Raw genomic sequence first — 19,471 nt, 5'->3', positions numbered from 1 at the left:
GGGGGGGGGGGGGGGGGGGGGGGGGGGGGGTTCTAACTTTAAGGCAAGGCAAATTTATTTGTATAGCACAATTCAACAACAAGGTGATTCAAAGTGCTTTACAGAGACATTAGAAACAAGAACAAATAAAAAGCAGAATTTAAAATTGATTAAAACAAGCAAACAAACAAACTAACTAAACACACACATTCATTTCACACCTGTTCGCGCGATCTGAACCCTTATCGTAAGGGGAGCTACCAGTCCTTCTGTGGACGAGCTACTTTCTATTTTAAATTCCCTGAATTTAAAATACTCTCTAGACCCAGTCTAGACCCAGCTGGGGAGCTACCCAGAGCTCTAAACCCACTTAACAAACAAACAAACAAACAAAACAGTATATAAAATCAAAACAGATTAAGTACTAACCACACATTAATATCCTCGTGTGTGCTGAATGCTCAGGTGTGATCGTGTCCTTGAACCACACACCGACACGTCATGTTTCAGGAGACACGCGAGAGCCTCACACAGAAGAAACACACAACAGTGACGACACACCGACCTCTGGTGAGTGCTGCCGCCCAGGACGGGAACAGACTCTTGGTTTGGACGTGCTCATGTTTAAGCACTTCCTGTTTGGAAACCTTTCCTTGTGGTTAATGCCTCAGCGAATCAGAACTCCAGAGTCCAAGATGAAAGTGAGCATATGAGGAAAAAAACACTCCAGTGATGAAGAATCCAGGCAGACAACAGGGCCAAGCATTAACTGCTGCACCCTCTGCCCACTACACCTGCACCACAGTGTGATGCTGAATGTGATGCAGGACAAAACAGAAGCTCATAGGATGTTAATGCCACATTTATTTTTGTTATATCATTTTTATCTTTTATCATCTTTTTACTTTCTTGTTTCAGTAGAAGTTGTACTTGATGCTGAGCTAAGTTTATATCTGTTTTCTCCACATTTTTATAAAATCACTGTAAAGAATATCTGTTTATGGTGAGCGTGTTTAAAACAAATTTGTACTTTTTTTTCATTTTTTAAATTAACGATGAAACATCAGGAAAGAACACATGTTTGGGACAATGTGTACAGTCAGCAGAAATCACAGAACCATCGAGAAGATCACACAAATGTTTTTAAGTCTTTTTTTCCTGCACATCAACATTTAGTGACTGTGTTTTTCATGCATTGACATACTCAGTGAAATCTGTCCCTACAGGGCAGGATGACTCATCTGCAGACCTAATATTATGGCACCTTGTGTGTTTGCTACAGGAAAAATGACCTGTGTGAAACACTCCTGTGATGAGGAAAGAAGAACATCAGATCAATAATTCAGATAAACTTTCATTTATTTACTTGTGATTCTTTTTAAAAACACACACACGTTACCATCTTATACAACATTTTAAACTCTGTCATCTCAAAAATGCTGCAATTTTCACAAATTTAAATAAAAAACATTAAAAATTATACTCAGTGAAGTGAAAATCTTCTGTCACAGAGCTTTCTGGGTATTGTAAAATTTATTGGTTCGACTTGTTTGCACTTTTAAAAATTAAAAATTATTTTTAGAACAACAGTGGCAGTATTGCTCCGTATTTCTGTAGTACTGCTTGTTGACCACCAGATGGCGGTGGTTTAAAGGGCTTCTGTTTCTGCCACACCTGTTTCACCTGTGAAAACTGCGTGACCACGGAAATATCTCCAGATGGAAATGAGCTACATTTAAGACAGAAGGCTCCTTAAAAATAAAAAGTTTTCTCTTTTTCAGCCACGAACTTCTGACTTTTCAAGGTCAAACAAAAATAGATTCACAGATACTTCTATGCAAAACGAAGCAGAACATCAAATTTGTGACTGTTTTTTATAATTAATTAATTAAAATATAATTCATTGTGGCGGAGGTGTGGTCCGGGGCGCGGCTGCAGGGGAGGAGTGGGGCAGTGAGCTCAACGGGGCGGTGCTGGTAAGAACAGCTGATCGTGATTTTGGGACTGATGGTGGTTTTTCCTTCACTTTATATAGTGAGGCGGAGAGGAGCGAAGGAGGAGGAGCTGGGGAAACCGACCGCTGTCAAACGGTGTTCAGCTGTCATTGTATGCATTTCACAATAAACGTGCATCTGAGGCTAAAGACGTGTGTGTGTGTGTATCTGTGCCTGACGTGTGTCACATTCATGTAATTAAATGTAATAAATTACATCTTTAAAACTTAGCTGCCAGCTCTTTATTTCTTTACTTTTACCTGCAGTGACTCTGTTACTCTGTAATGTTTGTCTAAATTAAATTAATAACCGTCAGCTGGTTTTATTAATTAGTGTGAATGCTTGAAAAGCATTCACAGTATTGTTCTTCTAATCTTTATTAGTGTGAATGCTTGAAAAGCATTCACAGTATTGTTCTTCTAATCTTTATTATTCCATTTTATTATTATCTATTCCGTACGTTTTTTGAAAGCCTACTCCTTCAAAACCGTTCAACTTAGAAAAACCATTCAAACACCATTAGATTCCTATTCTTTTGGACATGATTGCTTGTATTTTTCTCATTTTTAACATTTATATTTTTAATTTTATTCAACTTTATTCAACAAAAATTTCCCATGTATTTCAATGGGGAGACCCTTCAAATTCTCATTCAACTTACTCATTTTTAAACTCTTACTACTTCAACATACGTTCACATAGAGCCACCATTCAAACTTTAAAACGAAGACAAGACATTCACCTATTCAACTTGTATTTATCTTTTCAATATCTATTATACTTTTTCTTCAGTTCCAGTTTAAGTTTCATGATGTTTTTTCACCCGTTTCAGAGTTTATAATGGGTGTGTATGGGACGGAATGTTGGGGCTAGAGTGAGGCAGCTCAACTGCTAGAGTGAGAGGAGCAAAAAAATTAATCTTAAAATCTTTTTTAAAACTGCTGCTGTGTCCGCAGCGTTTGCTCTACAGGTATGATTTTACCCTCAAAACGTAGCCATCGCTGTCCTCTTTCATCCAATGTGTTTACTATTGTACTAGGTGTTATGGTTCTTTCATAAATGTCACCAATGCACAGCCTCCTCCCTCCAACTCTTCCATAGACTCCAATGTTAAAATCGCTCAGAAGGTTGGTTTGAAAATCAGAAGAGCATGGTGTCTTTCCACTGTCACCACGTCCATATAATAAACTCCACAGGCATGAAAACTGAGAATTCAGTAGACTAGAAGCTGCTGTCGCTCACGGTGAAAGAATTTCGTCAATACGACTTTTACTTTTCATTTGGGAACGATTTGTTTCGGCCTGACTTTTCTGTTCATTTTAAGCAGCAAAAGTGAGGTGCATGTCTGTGTCCGTGTGTATGGAGCCATTGGGTGCGGTCACTATAGCAACCAGGCTCACACCTGCCTGCTTAACGAGCTCTGCCTGCCACTGTACCAAGATTCATCTTAAACACTTCTCTTTCAACTGCTGCTGTGTCCACAGTGTTAAAGCCATCATTTTACCCTCAAAACGTTGTTCTCTTTCCAACATCTTGTCTTTCAAAGCTCAGAGATGTAAACTTTTTAAACTGTGTGGATCCAAGCGGAGGGATCACATTTTAGTCATTCAGTGATTCAAAGAATATTAACTTTTAATATTTTTTCAGATGTTTTCTTACTAAATTTTATTTGCTCATTTCTTAGGTTTTTCTAATTTACATTTAAAACATTTTCAGCTATTTTCAAACTTCCTCTCTGTGAATGTCAGCTTTTAGCACTTCAGCACTTTGGTTTTCAGGTGAAAAGTTCTGTATTTTTCATCTCGTTCAACATTTTTAACTTAAATTCAGCAATTAATTCATTTCAGTGCATACATTCAGATTCAAGCATTCACACTGCAGTTTCTTCAGAAAATGCACTTTCTAGTTATTAGTGTGAATGCTTGAAAAGCATTCACAGTATTGTTATTCTAATCTTTATTATTATTATTATTATTATTATATTTTATTCTGTATTCCGTACGTTTTTTGTAATCCTATAACTTCAAAACCGTTCAACTTAGAAAAACCATTCAAACACCGTTAGATTCCTATTCTTTTGGACAACACTGCTTCTATTTTTCATATTTTTAACATTTATATTCTTAATTTTATTCAACTTTATTCAACAAAAATTTATAATGTATTTCAATGGGGAGACCCTTCAAATCCTCATTCAACTTACTCATTTTTAAACTCTTACTACTTCCACATACATTGACATAGAGCCACCATTCAAACTTTAAAACGAAGACAAGACATTCAACTATTCAACTTGTATTTATCTTTTCAATATCTATTATACTTTTTCTTCAGTTCCAGTTTAAGTTTCATGATGTTTTTTCACCCGTTTCAGAGTTTATAATGGGTGTGTATGGGACGGAATGTTGGGGCTAGAGTGAGGCAGCTCAACTGCTAGAGTGAGAGGAGCAAAAAAATTAATCTTAAAATCTTTTTTAAAACTGCTGCTGTGTCCGCAGCGTTTGCTCTACAGGTATGATTTTACCCTCAAAACGTAGCCATGGCTGTCCTCTTTCATCCAATGTGTTTACTATTGTACTAGGTGTTATGGTTCTTTCATAAATGTCACCAATGCACAGCCTCCTCCCTCCAACTCTTCCATAGACTCTAATGTTAAAATGGCTCAGAAGGTTCGTTTGAAAATCAGAAGAGCATGGTGTCTTTACACTGTCACCACGTCCATATAATAAACTCCACAGGCATGAAAACTGAGAATTCGGTAGACTAGAAGCTGCTGTCGCTCACGGTGAAAGAATTTTGTCAGTACGACATGTACTTTTCATTTGGGAACGATTTGTTTCGGCCTGACTTTTCTGTTCATTTTAAGCAGCAAAAGTGAGGTGCATGTCTGTGTCGTGTGTATGGAGCCATTGGGTGCGGTCACTATAGCAACCAGGCTCACACCTGCCTGCTTAACGAGCTCTGCCTGCCACTCTGCCAAGATTCATCTTAAACACTTCTCTTTCAACTGCTGCTGTGTCCACAGTGTTAAAGCCATCATTTTACCCTCAAAACGTCACCATCGTTGTTCTCTTTCCAACATCTTGTCTTTCAAAGCTCAGACATTTAGACTTTTTAAACTGTGTGGATCCAAGTGGAGGGATCACATTTTAGTCATTCAGTGATTCAAAGAATATGACCTTTTAATATTCTTTCAGATGTTTTCTGACTCTAAATGTTCTTTTCTCATTTCTTAGGTTTTTCTAATTTACAATTAAAACATTTTCAGCTTTTTTCCAACTTCTTCTTCTGTGTAACCTTCAGCTTTTAGCAGTTCAGCACTTTTGTTTTCAGGTTAAATTCGGGTTTGTTTTTTTTTATCTCATTCAAGATTTTTAACTTAAATTCAGTAATTAATTCATTTCAGTGCATACATTCAGATTCAAGCATTCACACTGCAGTTTCTTCAGAAAATGCACTTTCTAGTTATTATATTTTATTCTGTATTCCGTACGTTTTTTGTAATCCTACTCCTTCAAAACCGTTCAACTTAGAAAAACCATTCAAACACCGTTAGATTCCTATTCTTTTGGACAACACTGCTTCTATTTTTCATATTTTTAACATTTATATTTTTAATTTTATTCAACTTTATTCAACAAAAATTTATAATGTATTTCAATGGGGAGACCCTTCAAATCCTCATTCAACTTACTCATTTTTAAACTCTTACTACTTCCACATACATTGACATAGAGCCACCATTCAAACTTTAAAACGAAGACAAGACATTCAACTATTCAACTTGTATTTATCTTTTCAATATCTATTATACTTTTTCTTCAGTTCCAGTTTAAGTTTCATGATGTTTTTTCAGCCGTTTCAGAGTTTATAATGGGTGTGTATGGGACGGAATGTTGGGGCTAGAGTGAGGCAGCTCAACTGCTAGAGTGAGAGGAGCAAAAAAATTAATCTTAAAATCTTTTTTAAAACTGCTGCTGTGTCCGCAGCGTTTGCTCTACAGGTATGATTTTACCCTCAAAACGTAGCCATGGCTGTCCTCTTTCATCCAATGTGTTTACTATTGTCCTAGGTGTTATGGTTCTTTCATAAATGTCACCAATGCACAGCCTCCTCCCTCCAACTCTTCCATAGACTCTAATGTTAAAATGGCTCAGAAGGTTCGTTTGAAAATCAGAAGAGCATGGTGTCTTTACACTGTCACCACGTCCATATAATAAGCTCCACAGGCATGAAAACTGAGAATTAGGTAGACTAGACATGGCTGTCGCTCACGGTGAAAGAATTTCGTCAATACGACTTTTACTTTTCATTTGGGAACGATTTGTTTCGGCCTGACTTTTCTGTTCATTTTAAGCAGCAAAAGTGAGGTGCATGTCTGTGTCGTGTACGTGTGTATGGAGCCATTGGGTGCGGTCACTATAGCAACCAGGCTCACACCTGCCTGCTTAACGAGCTCTGCCTGCCACTCTGCCAAGATTCATCTTAAACACTTCTCTTTCAACTGCTGCTGTGTCCACAGTGTTACAGCCATCATTTTACCCTCAAAACGTCGCCATCGTTGTTCTCTTTCCAACATCTTGTCTTTCAAAGCTCAGAGATGTAAACTTTTTAAACTGTGTGGATCCAAGTGGAGGTATCACATTTTAGTCATTCAGTGATTCAAAGAATATGACCTTTTAATATTCATTCAGATGTTTTCTGACTCTAAATGTTCTTTTCTCATTTCTTAGGTTTTTCTAATTTACAATTAAAACATTTTCAGCTTTTTTCCAACTTCTTCTTCTGTGTAACCTTCAGCTTTTAGCAGTTCAGCACTTTTGTTTTCAGGTTAAATTCGGTTTTTTTTTTTTATCTCATTCAAGATTTTTAACTTAAATTCAGTAATTAATTCATTTCAGTGCATACATTCAGATTCAAGCATTCACACTGCAGTTTCTTCAGAAAATGCACTTTCTAGTTTGATCTGTATTTTCTAAACAGCCAGAAATTCCTCTGTTATGTCTCCCGCTGAGCGACGGTGCAGCTGAAACATCTGGTGAGTCCATCAGGCTTCATGTCACAGATGTTAAATACAAATTACTGCAGTTATATTTCTGTCTGTTTCACAGACACATGTGATGCTGAATCTCCAAACAGCAGCAGCTATGACCAAAGGCTTCCTGACAGTGAGTTCGACTGAACTGAGAGAAAGTTCATGTGAGAAAAAGTTCATGTGAGAAAAACTGTGGAGTCGTCTTTCTGCGACACGAGTCAGACTCCACACCTCGAGTTTAAACCTGCAGGATGATGATGATAAAGGAAAAATGATACTGGAGGCAAACAGAGAGAAGTGTTAGCCTCAGCACTCAGAGGCTCACGTACGCATTTCCAACAAGACAATCTGATATAGTTTAAACTTTAAAGCAACGCAGCAACAGGGAGACTGAGACAAACACACAATGATTCTGTGCCGAAGCAGCTAAGACAACTTCATCATCACAGAATAAATAAATCAGGTTTTTTTTTTTTTTTCAAATTGAAGTTGAAATGAAACCGAAAAGTATTCAAGAACAAAAATGAATGATTCATCATTTTATTCTTTTCCTTCATGTGTTTCAGCTGACATGTTCAGGCTGGTTGAAGCTTGTCAGTTTTATGTTTCTTATCTGAAATCTGAACATATTGTTTTCCTGCTGAGTGCAACGATGAGTATCAAACATGTTGGTTTATGCTTATTTTTGTGTTTTATGTGGGAGAAATTCTATGTAAGAAGTTTCTGTGGGACATCAGTAATATCATCCAGGATCTTTACATTAAAACATGTCAGTAAACCATGTCTGTCCTTCTGTGGCTCATATCTCAGTGTTACATTAAACACTCAGAGTTATCATCTCTACTCTTTGGTGCAGCGTCAAATCACACAATTCATGAACAAATGAAGTAAATGAATTTCTGTCTGTTTGCAGATGACGAGCGTCACTGCAGCCACAGATATGAAGTGATGCCGCATCACAGTGAGTAAAACTGAATGTTTCTTTTTCTTTCATTGTTGCAGTTTATTCATAGCTGCACAGTGAATCTGCTGAACTACAAACACAAATCCAAACACTGTACTTACATGAACTCAGCTCTAAAGTTCTGCATAGTGAAAAAATCACTTTAGTTTTGGGTCAAATTAAAGTAAATTTTATGTGCTGTATATTCTGTAATAAATACTTATAAACAACGTTCCCTCTAAGCTGCGCGTGCGCAATTACGCACAAAAAACAAACAAACCTGAATTGAAATTAAAATAAACAACGTTAACAATTCTGTTCTGCAGTGTTAGTCAGTGACTGGCTGCTCCCGTATGGGATAACAACGATGCCACCTTATCCCATAGTCCAGCCAATGATGCGATTCACATTCGTATAAATGCAGCTAATCACCGTGGCTGACAGGCTATGACAGCGTCCTTATGTGCCGACACCGGTGTTTTAGCAAAGTGGCTGATGTGGAGTGAAGCCACGTTAATGACAACGTGTCCAACCATTGGAGACGTGAGCAGGACAGACAATAGCGTCTTCTTCTTCTTCTTCTTCTTCTTGGTTGGCAACCAGTGTTAAGGCGCATTACCGCCCCCTGGCTCACAGCTCAGTAGACATTTAGATGAGAAAATATATATTTGACACATTTAAGGAAAATACTAATAAAATAAAATAAAAATAAATAAAATAAATGTTCCCTTTAGAATTTTTTTTGCTCTTTTTTGCTCTGTAAAATAGTTGTTTTTCTTTTTCAATCACTCATCCTAGCAGTAGGATTTACATGAAAAGAGAAACAATTTAAGTTTGAGTGAAAATGTACATTTTTGCACTCTCTGGTCAACTGACTCAGTGACTCAAATGACTCAAGAAACCCGATTCACTTTGGTGAGTGACTCATTAAAACTCGAATCGGTAAAAAGAATCGAATTTACCATCACTACAAAGCACTCTCCGCCTGTGAGCAAAAACAACACCCCCCCCCCCCCCCCCCCCCTCCCTCCCCGTGCCTCTTGCCTTTGCTATTGGTGGAAACATGTACAATGTGGACCAATCAAAAAATGATATGGCAACATGGCATTTAGCTGTTTAGGAAGGAGGAAGTTTTAGGAGTGACGGCGTGTTTGAGATGTGAGAGATTTGAGACGTTTAGCACAAATCTTGTGTAGTCAGTGTGTAGTCAGTGTGTAGTTAGTGTGTAGTCAGTGTGTAGTTAGTGTGTAGTCAGTGTGTAGTTAGTGTGTAGTTAGTGTGTAGTCAGTGTGTAGTCAGCGTGTAGTCAGTGTGTAGTTAGTGTGTAGTCAGTGTGTAGTTAGTGTGTAGTCAGTGTGTAGTTAGTGTGTAGTCAGTGTGTAGTCAGTGTGTAGTTAGTGTGTAGTCAGTGTGTAGTCAGTGTGTAGTCAGTGTGTAGTTAGTGTGTAGTTAGTGTGTAGTCAGTGTGTAGTTAGTGTGTAGTCAGTGTGTAGTTAGTGTGTAGTTAGTGTGTAGTCAGTGTGTAGTCAGTGTGTAGTCAGTGTGTAGTTAGTGTGTAGTCAGTGTGTAGTTAGTGTGTAGTCAGTGTGTAGTCAGTGTGTAGTCAGTGTGTAGTTAGTGTGTAGTTAGTGTGTAGTCAGTGTGTAGTTAGTGTGTAGTCAGTGTGTAGTCAGCGTGTAGTCAGTGTGTAGTTAGTGTGTAGTCAGTGTGTAGTTAGTGTGTAGTCAGTGTGTAGTCAGTGTGTAGTTAGTGTGTAGTTAGTGTGTAGTCAGTGTGTAGTTAGTGTGTAGTTAGTGTGTAGTCAGTGTGTAGTCAGTGTGTAGTTAGTGTGTAGTCAGTGTGTAGTTAGTGTGTAGTTAGTGTGTAGTCAGTGTGTAGTCAGTGTGTAGTTAGTGTGTAGTCAGTGTGTAGTCAGTGTGTAGTTAGTGTGTAGTCAGTGTGTAGTCAGTGTGTAGTCAGTGTGTAGTTAGTGTGTAGTTAGTGTGTAGTCAGTGTGTAGTCAGCGTGTAGTCAGTGTGTAGTTAGTGTGTAGTCAGTGTGTAGTCAGTGTGTAGTTAGTGTGTAGTTAGTGTGTAGTCAGTGTGTAGTTAGTGTGTAGTTAGTGTGTAGTCAGTGTGTAGTCAGTGTGTAGTCAGTGTGTAGTTAGTGTGTAGTCAGTGTGTAGTCAGTGTGTAGTCAGTGTGTAGTCAGTGTGTAGTGTAGTCAGTAGTGTTGTTGTGTATCAGAACAATGAGTCGCCTGCTGAGTGTTACAGGTGTTACAGCAGTGACACATCTGCTGCTGTCAGGCCTGCAGGTATCAGGCTGTTGTTCTCCTTCATCTCATAGTGGACAGAAATTATTTTGTGGAGCGGCACAAATAATTTGTGTGGCATCAGATTTGATGCAGAACAGCTGATTGTTCTGTAAATAGTGTTAAGGTTCAAAAATTGAGGAAGGAGAGTACAAACCACCATTGGTCCAGAAGCTCTTGGTCAAACAATTGATTTTAATGAACACACGTGTGGGAAGAACACTCTGTACGCAGACAGCAAGTGGTCTTCGACTTAATCAAAGCATACACAGATTTTTATAGCATCAGGGTTTGATTTACTGACGCCCCTTCATGCGTCACAGACAGGATATAGACATACGTCAAATCAACACCACAATAACTTTTAACACAGTTTTTAAAAGAGCATCGTCTTCCATCTTCATAGCAGGTGCATCCTGTCACTGCCGGATGCTCGCTTGTCATCTTGACACCTCAGCAGCAGTTCTGCGACAAACTGCTTTTTGCAACCCCAGCAAAACATAATTAAACTTTCCCCTCTAAATGATTCTCTCTAACTGAGTGTGTGTGTGTCTGTGTCTGTGCTAACCACAATCGCACCCTGTTTCACCTCGCGACTAGCTCCTGACCTCTAACCAGACAGAGAGACAGAAACCACTCTCGTATAAGCTTTGGTTTTCTCGGTCCCTCTCTTGTGGTCGTCCATCAGGCCTCGGACCTCCCTGTGGTCGCCGAGATCTTCTGCAAAGGAAGCAAAACACCTTTTCCTGCACCTCCCTAACTTATCCTATTTGGGACTCTTTAATCAACAGCATGATCCTAATTATGCTCTTAGCTTATTGACTTGTATTTATATATTCTTCAACGCTACTCATCATTCTAAAACTCTTTAAGCCCTGCTTTCACGTCCGGTTGCTCGCTCTATTTTCCTATCTGATCATCAACATCCTGTACACAAACTGTCCACCTTTTTAACAAAAAATCATTAGAACCAGCCTATTCTACTAAAAGCTCCAAAAGAAAAACAACCACTTTAATCAATTAAGTTTAAGCATATAAGCAATTACTCCTGTATACATTTCATCATAGCTAAATGCTGCCTAAAAACAACTCCTGTGTGTTAACACTAACTTCATTTTAACCTCACAATAGTTTGAAATGTTTATTTAAAAAACGCCTTGGCTGCATTTTTAGGTAAAGACTGAGGCAAAACTCAGTTACTTTTTTGAAGAAGTAACTATATAATTAATTGACCAGCATTGGTCATTATATACAGTATTTTGCAGACAGAGAGTTACAGACTCTCTCCCAGACCACAGACTCAGACTGATAATCAGGGGCGTTTTTAGAATCAAAGCACCCCCAAAGATTTCTTCCTGTTTTGACAATATTTGCTGTTTGTATGACACACTATTTAAAATATAAAAAGCATACAGTACTTGGTTGAGACGTAATATTTTAACAACAAAAGTATAGATATCCCCCACCACAAAATGGTTTGTTCCAGCTCTCCCCTGCTCTGGCTCCATCGCCCTTTCTGCCAGAGCGATGGTGGCTGAGACGCAGCGGAGCGGAGGTGTAAGTGTCTGGCTTAAAACAGGACATGTTAGCTGCATTTAACCTTCAGTTACTCTTTATATAGTTGGTAGGAGTCAGACCATGTTTCTTTTTAGCTGAAAAACATTACACCAGGTAACCTGCAGTGTTGAAAACGTGTTTTCCGACAATGTTTGCTGCCCTACAATCCGTCCTAGTCTGTAGTAAAACCAGCGACATTTCACTGTCCTGTTGCTCCCATTGAAATGTATACAGCCTATTTAAAATCTAAAACTTAAAATTGTTTTAGCCTACTGTTGTTACCACTGTCCTGTGTGAAATGGAACGGGAGAAGCTGCTTATTTTGTCATAGGTGCATGTGCCGATGTTGTGCCCTTAAACGGGAAATAGTGAGGAGAGGTGAAATAAGAACATAAGAACGGCACAGACACGCAGCTCCCACTCTCACTCGTCTGTATTGAGTGAAGGAGGAGGCGCGCGAACCCACCTACTGGAGCCCTGAGGCATTACCAATGGATCAACGCACAATCAACCCAATCTCCCTCTATATTCCCCCTGCATGTTCTATTCACAAACACAGTCAAAACAACAAATGACACAATAATAAAGGAATCACACGAAAAGTAAGGAACAGAGATGTACAACTTCAAAACTAATTTGATGATCTACCACACTGATCTCCAAAAGTTGATTCTGTTCGTCTGGACGTAGCGTTTTGTGGGAGAAACGTTTCATCATCATCCAGCTGACGTCTTCAGTCTCAGCTGACTGCAGGTTTCAATCTTATAAACAATACATTTACATAATGACTGAAACCAGCCCACTGAAGGAACAATGGGCTGGGAGGTCAGTTCCTTAATCTTAATTATGCAAATTCTCATGACCATTGATCAACAACCACTGATCAAAGCTACTTTATCCAAGATCACCATTCACAGAGAGTTGGGGAATGGCTGCAATCACAGCATTGTAAGATGGTGACAGATGTACCCTTAGGCCCCTCCTCCATTCAGAGATGGTCTTTCCCTTTTCACGTAAATGGCCTCCTTGACTCCGCCCTCAAACCAGCGTTCCTCCCTGTCCAGGATGTTACATCCTCATCCTTGAAAGAGTGTCCACTGGCCTGTAGGTGTAGATAGACTGCAGAGTCCTGGCCTGACGAGGTGGCTCTTCTGTGTTGTGACATCCGCTTCGCCAGAGGTTGTTTGGTTTCCCCGATGTATAAATCCTGCCAATCCTCCTGCACTTAACAGCGTACACTATGTTACTCTGTTTGTGTCGGGGGACCCGATACTTGGGGTGGAACAATTTTTGGCGCAGCGTGTTTTGGGGTTTAAAAGCCACAGAGACCCGCTGTTTAGAAAAAATGTGTCTCAACTGCTCCGATACTCCTGACACGTACAGGATCACTACAGGTTTTCACTTAGGCAGCGGTTGTCCTTCTCTCCTGGATCGGCTGGAGCTTTCTTTAGGAGCCTTTCCAGCTTTGACAAAAGTCCAGCTGGGATAACCACATTTACTCAGAGCCTTCTTGATGTTCGTCTGCCTCCTTGGCCGCTGTGTCAGTGGGGATGGTGTTCGCTCTGTGTTAACACAGAGCGTACCATCGCGCTGTCTCTGTGGCCTTTAAACCCCAAAACATGCTGCGCCAAAAATTGGTCCACCCCAAGTATCGGGTCCTGTTTATAAGATTTGGGGAGACCTGCAGTCAGCTGAGACTGAAGAAGTCACCTGATGATGATGAAACGTTTCTCCCACAAAACGCTACGTCCAGATGAACAGAATCAACTTTTGGAGATTTATTTTCCTGGATGATTGAGAATGCATCAAGACCACCACATCGATATTAAACCCAAGGTACTAACTAGCTAAGTGACTGGATGCCCATTAACCTTATAACTCCTGTTGTGTGTGTGTGTGTGTGTGTGTGTGTGTTTATAATGGATATAAGGAAGGTTTTTTTCAAAAAAAAAAGGAGCCACATGAGGTACAAGTGTAAGAACAAATGATCCGTCAATCAAGAATAATGTTGGATCAGTGTTTCAATATTTATATCTTTTATTAGATGTTCGTGTGGTTTGATTATTTGCCTTTTGGTTGAAAGTACACTGAGAGAGAGGAGTTTTATTAGTGATCTTAATAGTATTTTTTTTTTCATATTAATGTAATTTTTCATCTAATTGAATACAATCTATTTGTGTATGATTGTCAGTCCAAATAGGGAGAGAGGAAAGAGGGAATGTGAGGAGAAAGTACAAGGTCAGGAAGAACCAGGTAAGGAAACAGACAGGGAGCAGTGACAGGCAGAAACTGTTAACCTGCTTGAGAGAGTTGAACACCAAAAGTGATTTGCCAACCTCAAGGTGAGGCGACGCAGGTTAAAATAAAACAAAAAATCTGCCATAGAGCCACAGTAGTAGCTGGAGTAAAGATCTTTTCATACATAGTATACATTGCACCCTAGGTAAAGTTATATTATACACACATTAAAAGCGAATCTCTGTCCAAAAAATGCACTCAGTTTACTTTTTACTCACTGTGAGCATCATTCATTATTCTCCCGCAGTAATTAAGGTTAGGATGTATATTTCTTTTATTCCAATCCATTCTTGGTTTGCAGCATTTAAATAACTTTGATCAGATTTGATGGTTTTGTTACAGACTTTTCAAAAAAGTGTTTTTTCTTTCACAAATGTGGGATTAAATTGTGTTAAAATGCACAAAGCAGTGATGTCATGTTTTGTGACGAGGACCCAGGCACAGAGAGACTTGATGAATTTAAGAATCTTATGATTTAATAAAGAAATTTGCAGACTTGCACAGAGATGGTAAAATTATGATGACTGATGACGAAGACAGCATACGATGAGGACAGGGAGGAACAGGGGTTTAAATGCACCAAGGAGACAGACAGAGACAACTCCGGACAACTGGAGACATTTAGGGATGCAGGGACTGACAGAGACGGGGAAGACGTCTCATCGTTACGAGTAAAGTTTATCTTGCCTGGATGGGCAGCTCTCTGGGTGCTCAGCACCCCCAAAGCTCTGATCCTAGAATCGCCCCTGCTCATAATGCAAGTCAGAGCTTTATAAAAACAGAACAAAACAAAGTTGTACCACTTTGTTTTGTTCTGTTTTTAAAAACACATGTTTTCAAAATTGGAGTTCAAGTTATTTTTCCTTCCAATAGTGTTAACATGCTACACAGGTCATGACACTATGTTTGCACTGAAGCACCGCAGCAATTTCCTAATGTTGTAAACCTGCTCAACATTTGGCAATAAACCCCATTCTGATTCTGATTCTGATTCTGAACAAGATTTCTTTTAAATTTCCATTGTAAGTGGACTAAAGCAGTTAATTAAAAGTAGTCTAACATAAATGCTGTAATTTGATTATTTTAATAAACATGTAACTTGGATGCTGGCGTGACCACAGTTCACACGTCTGCTGTCGCTCACAGTGATCCAGGGACGCTCAGGGAGTTTGTGTGTTCGCTCAGACACATGAAAGATTAGAGGGAACGTTGATTATAAATCCTCATCTTTTTGAATTTGTTTTACATTTTTAATCACTAATTTAATTCTTTCTTTATGTAGAATGACTATTTAATGTGGAAATGTTGAGCTTTCATTAAATAGGCAGTTATTACAAGTACACTCAACAAAAATATAAACGCAACACCTTTGTTACTGCTCCCATTCCCCATGGGATGGACGTAGAGACCTAAAATTCATTCCAGATACACAATATAACCATCCCTCCCAAACAGTGGTCACAAATCAGTCCAAATGTGTGGTAGTGGGCACATCTGCTATATTGAGATAATCCATCCCACCTCACAGGTGTGCCACATCAGGATGCTGATCTGACATCATGAGTAGTGCACAGGTGTACCTCAGACTGCCCACAACAAAAGGCCACCCTGGAATGTGCAGTTTTGTCTCACAGCAAAATGCCACAGATGCCACAAGCAATGAGGGAGCGTGCAACTGGCATGCTGACAGCAGGAATGTCAACCAGATCTGTCGCCCGTGCATTGAATGTTCATTTCTCAACCATAAGCCGTCTCCACAGGCGTTTCAGAGAATATGGCAGCACATCCAACCGGCCTCACAACCGCAGACCTCGTGTAACCACACCAGCCCAGGACCTCCACATCCAGCAGGTTCACCTCCAAGATCGTCTGAGACCAGCTACCCAGACAGCTGCTGGAACAATTGGTTTGCACAACCAAACAATTTCTGCACAAACTGTCAGAAACCGTCTCAGCCGTTGCCCACCTCTCAATTTTAAATACACTTAGTCATTGAGGGTTAGCAGGAGGGACTATGCGCTTACCTGCTGCTCTCTGGCAGGTAGCTCCATGCCCTCCTGGGTTTTAATTGCACCTTAGAACACATATGCATCAACACTACAATGAGCGGGTGGAGGGAGGTTTGGAGTCTTCTCCCACCCCCATTCTCTGCGGCCTGCTGGAGCGGGAGGGCTAGTAGGAGGAGTTGGCCGTCCGACTGCGGTCTGGGGTGTGGGGCCTCCCTGCTGCTGCGGAGTCGGGGTGGTCTGCCTCTCCCCACCGCAGGGAAAAGGGTAACACCACCTGGGTCTGGGTGCAATTCCCCCCTCCAGGGGCAAGGGTACCTAGACCCGGTTTGTAGAGTACGCTTGGGGAGTGTGATCGTGTGTACAGCGTCTCTTTATGTCTGTCTCCACGTTGGTTGAGTGTGGAGTGAGTGCATATGAGAGCATGAGGGTGGGAATGGATGTTTGTGTCTGTGTGTGCCTGTATGTCTGTGTCTATATGTCAGGTTGGGTATCAGACGCCACCTCTCTGGGGACATCTCAGGCCCTCCAAGGTTTGGAGGCCTATCTCCACCCACCACCACTTCCCCTGCCGGTGGCGGACTCCCTCAGGTGTCGGTGTGTTGGTGGTTCTTTGTGTCTGGGGATGGGCGTCCGGGTACACACCGGCTCACTCCTTGGCGGCCGCTTATCGGGGCCTGGGGCCTGGGGCTCGCTCGGGCCCCTTTGGAGGTGGGGTGCCCCCGGCCTCTCGGCCTGGGGCTCGGTCACTCAGGCGCAGCTGGGGGCCGGCGGAGCTCACGGGCGCGTCACTGCAACCCCCCCTGGCTTCTGCTCCGCGGCTGCTGAGTGAGCCCTCATCTGGGACTCTCCTCAGCTCTTACTGGAACAGTGGCGCGGCTGCCCCTCTGTTGGTCTTCCATGGTCTCTTGTGTTCTGGGGGCCTCTGGATGTCTGGAGTTTTGATCTCCTCCATACCCGCTTCACACCCTGGAGGACGGGGCTGTGGCCCCCCCACACTCCCTAGCAGATCATTACATGGAGAAACCTTTGGAATGCAAGCATGCTGATCCACACAGGTATGCACACATGGGTATTCACAGACGCGGACTAAAGCTTTCTTGGCTGCTACCTCAAAGCACACTGTGCGCTGTCTATCTTGCGTGCTGCACAATATCGTTTATTATTTAGTAAATACTGATATCTATGACTAGCTAGTTTATTGTGATGGTGCTTTGTTTTCTCTATTATTATGTTGCTCTTTGTTGTTTGCTGTCTCCTCTGTTTGTTTGTTTGTTTGTTTGTTTTTTCTCCATACAGGTGACCCAGGAGTTTTTTTTTTTTTTTTTGTTTTTTTTTTGTCTCTCTTCCCCCCCCTTCTCACCGTCTCTTCTCCCCTTGGGTTTTCTTTCTTTCTCTCCCCCTCTCTCTCTCATTCATTCCCCCTGTCCTATTTATTAAAAAAAAAAAAAAAAAAAATGACAAAGGATGAACTGAAGCTCTGCCATCACGTAATGTCGCATACTGCTGTTTCTGATGTCATTTAGAAAAAAAAAAAAAAAAAAAAAAAAAAAAGAAACCGTCTCAGGGACGCTCAACTGCATGCCCGTCGTCCTCATCGGGGTCTTGACCTGACTCCAGCTCGTCGCCGTAACAGACTTGTGTGGGCAAATGCTCACATTCGATGGCGTCTGGCACGTTGGAGAGGTGTGCGCTTCACGGATGAATCATGGTTCACATTGTTCAGGGCAGATGGCAGCTGAGAATGTCCCAGTTCTTGCATGGCCAGCATACTCACCGGACATGTCACCCATTGAGCATGTTCGGGATGTGCTTGACCGGCGTATACGACAGCGTGTACCAGTTCCCACGAATATCCAACAACCTCGCACAGCCATTGAAGTGGAGTGGACCAACATTCCACAGGCCACAATTGACAATCTGATAGACTCCATGCGACGATGTGTTGCACTGCATGAGGCAAATGGTGGTCACACCAGATACTGACCGGTTCTGGGTCCCCAGACCCCCAATAGCGCAAAAAACTGCACATTCCAGGGTGGCCTTTTGTTGTGGGCAGTCTGAGGTACACCTGTGCACTACTCATGATGTCAGATCAGCATCCTGATGTGGCACACCTGTGAGGTGGGATGGATTATCTCAATATAGCAGATGTGCCCACTACCACACATTTGGACTGATTTGTGACCACTGTTTGGGAGGGATGGTTATATTGTGTATCTGGAATGAATTTTAGGTCTCTACGTCCATCCCATGGGGAATGGGAGCAGTAACAAAGGTGTTGCGTTTATATTTTTGTTGAGTGTATCTTTGTGCTCTAATGGGTGTGTGTGTGTGTGTGTGTGTGTGTGTGTGTGTGTGTGTGTGTGTGTGTGTGTCTACCCGGTGAATGTGAGCACATCCAGTACAAACATGTTTTCTGATGATGACGCTCTGAGGTGATCTTTGTGTTTTCACAGATGATCTGCAGCTGCTGAACAGCAGCGACGATCTGCAGCCTCCAGACAGTGAGTCAGACTGAAGTCTGAGTTTCTATAAGAACAGTCAGTGCAGTCAGCTGAAACAGTCACAGACAAATAGACAATAAATCTTTACCTGAATCTTCTACACTTCGTTGTATTCATTGCTTTCTTTACGGGTTTCTTTGCAGTGTCTGAGATCAGGGTCGTTCTGCTGGGGAACAGCCAGTCTGAGAGGACCGCTGTGGTGAACTTCATACTGGAGGTTCCTGTGTTTAGCCCCGAGGAAGAGCCAGACTATCAGCCGGTCAGAGGACTTCTGAGGGACAAAGAAATCATCCTAATCAACACTCCAGATCTGCTGCTTCCAAACATCTCTGAAGATGATCTGAGAGAACATGTAGAAAACTGTGTGAGGCTCACAGCTCCTGGACCTCATGTGTTCCTTCTGGTCCTGCAGCCTGAAACCTTCACAGAGGATCACAAGCAGAGACTCTGCAAAGTCCTGAAACTCTTCGAAAAACGAGTGTTTGATCATTCGCTGCTTCTGCTGTCAGCATCCAAAGAGAGGGGCTCGAGTTTCATGGAAGAGCTCGGGCTCCATCGTCCCTTAAAAGATTTGATCAAAATGTGCAGTTACAGATATTTGTGGAGGAAAAACCTCGAACCTCGAGAGCTCTTCACACGCCTGGTTCAGATTTTTAAGGAGAACAATGGAGAGCGTGTGAGATATAAAGCACATAGCTAGGAAACGTTTACTGAAGCGTCCGATCTCAAAATGCAGAGTATAACTGCACTGTTTAAGTCACAGAGGACTGCATGCCTTTTAAAACCAGACCAAAAGTTTGTTTGGTGAGTATCAACCAACAGCAAGGGGTAAAAGTAGCTTTTTGTTTTTTAAAGGCACC

At 41.3% G+C, this 19,471-nt stretch overlaps 1 protein-coding gene across 1 annotated transcript; it reads left to right on the top strand.

Moving 5' to 3' along the window:
* Window positions 1-480: 480 nt before the first annotated feature.
* LOC146658112 (GTPase IMAP family member 5-like) lies at window positions 481-19,381 on the top strand. The gene is made up of 6 exons (XM_085426552.1): window positions 481-549; window positions 6,957-7,011; window positions 7,085-7,141; window positions 7,922-7,969; window positions 18,564-18,611; window positions 18,755-19,381. Exons 1-6 carry the CDS (start codon window positions 481-483, stop codon window positions 19,309-19,311), a joined length of 834 nt encoding a protein of 277 aa, XP_085282678.1. The 3' UTR covers window positions 19,312-19,381.
* Window positions 19,382-19,471: the final 90 nt, after the last annotated feature.

Source organism: Rhamphochromis longiceps, linkage group LG12, assembly GCF_057381845.1.
Source record: "Rhamphochromis longiceps isolate RC_006_pf linkage group LG12, R_longiceps_female_GT1.1, whole genome shotgun sequence".
Classification (NCBI taxonomy): domain Eukaryota; kingdom Metazoa; phylum Chordata; class Actinopteri; order Cichliformes; family Cichlidae; genus Rhamphochromis; species Rhamphochromis longiceps.
This window is presented reverse-complemented; position numbering and strand designations above follow the sequence as displayed.

Excerpts from the sequence above, each read along its gene's own strand:
- LOC146658112 (XM_085426552.1), top strand. The coding sequence starts at position 481 with ATGTTTCAGGAGACACGCGAGAGCCTCACACAGAAGAAACACACAACA. Across the intron at positions 550-6,956 it reads TGACGACACACCGACCTCTG|CCAGAAATTCCTCTGTTATG; the intron begins GTGAGTGCTGCC and ends TTTTCTAAACAG. Across the intron at positions 7,970-18,563 it reads TGAAGTGATGCCGCATCACA|ATGATCTGCAGCTGCTGAAC; the intron begins GTGAGTAAAACT and ends GTGTTTTCACAG.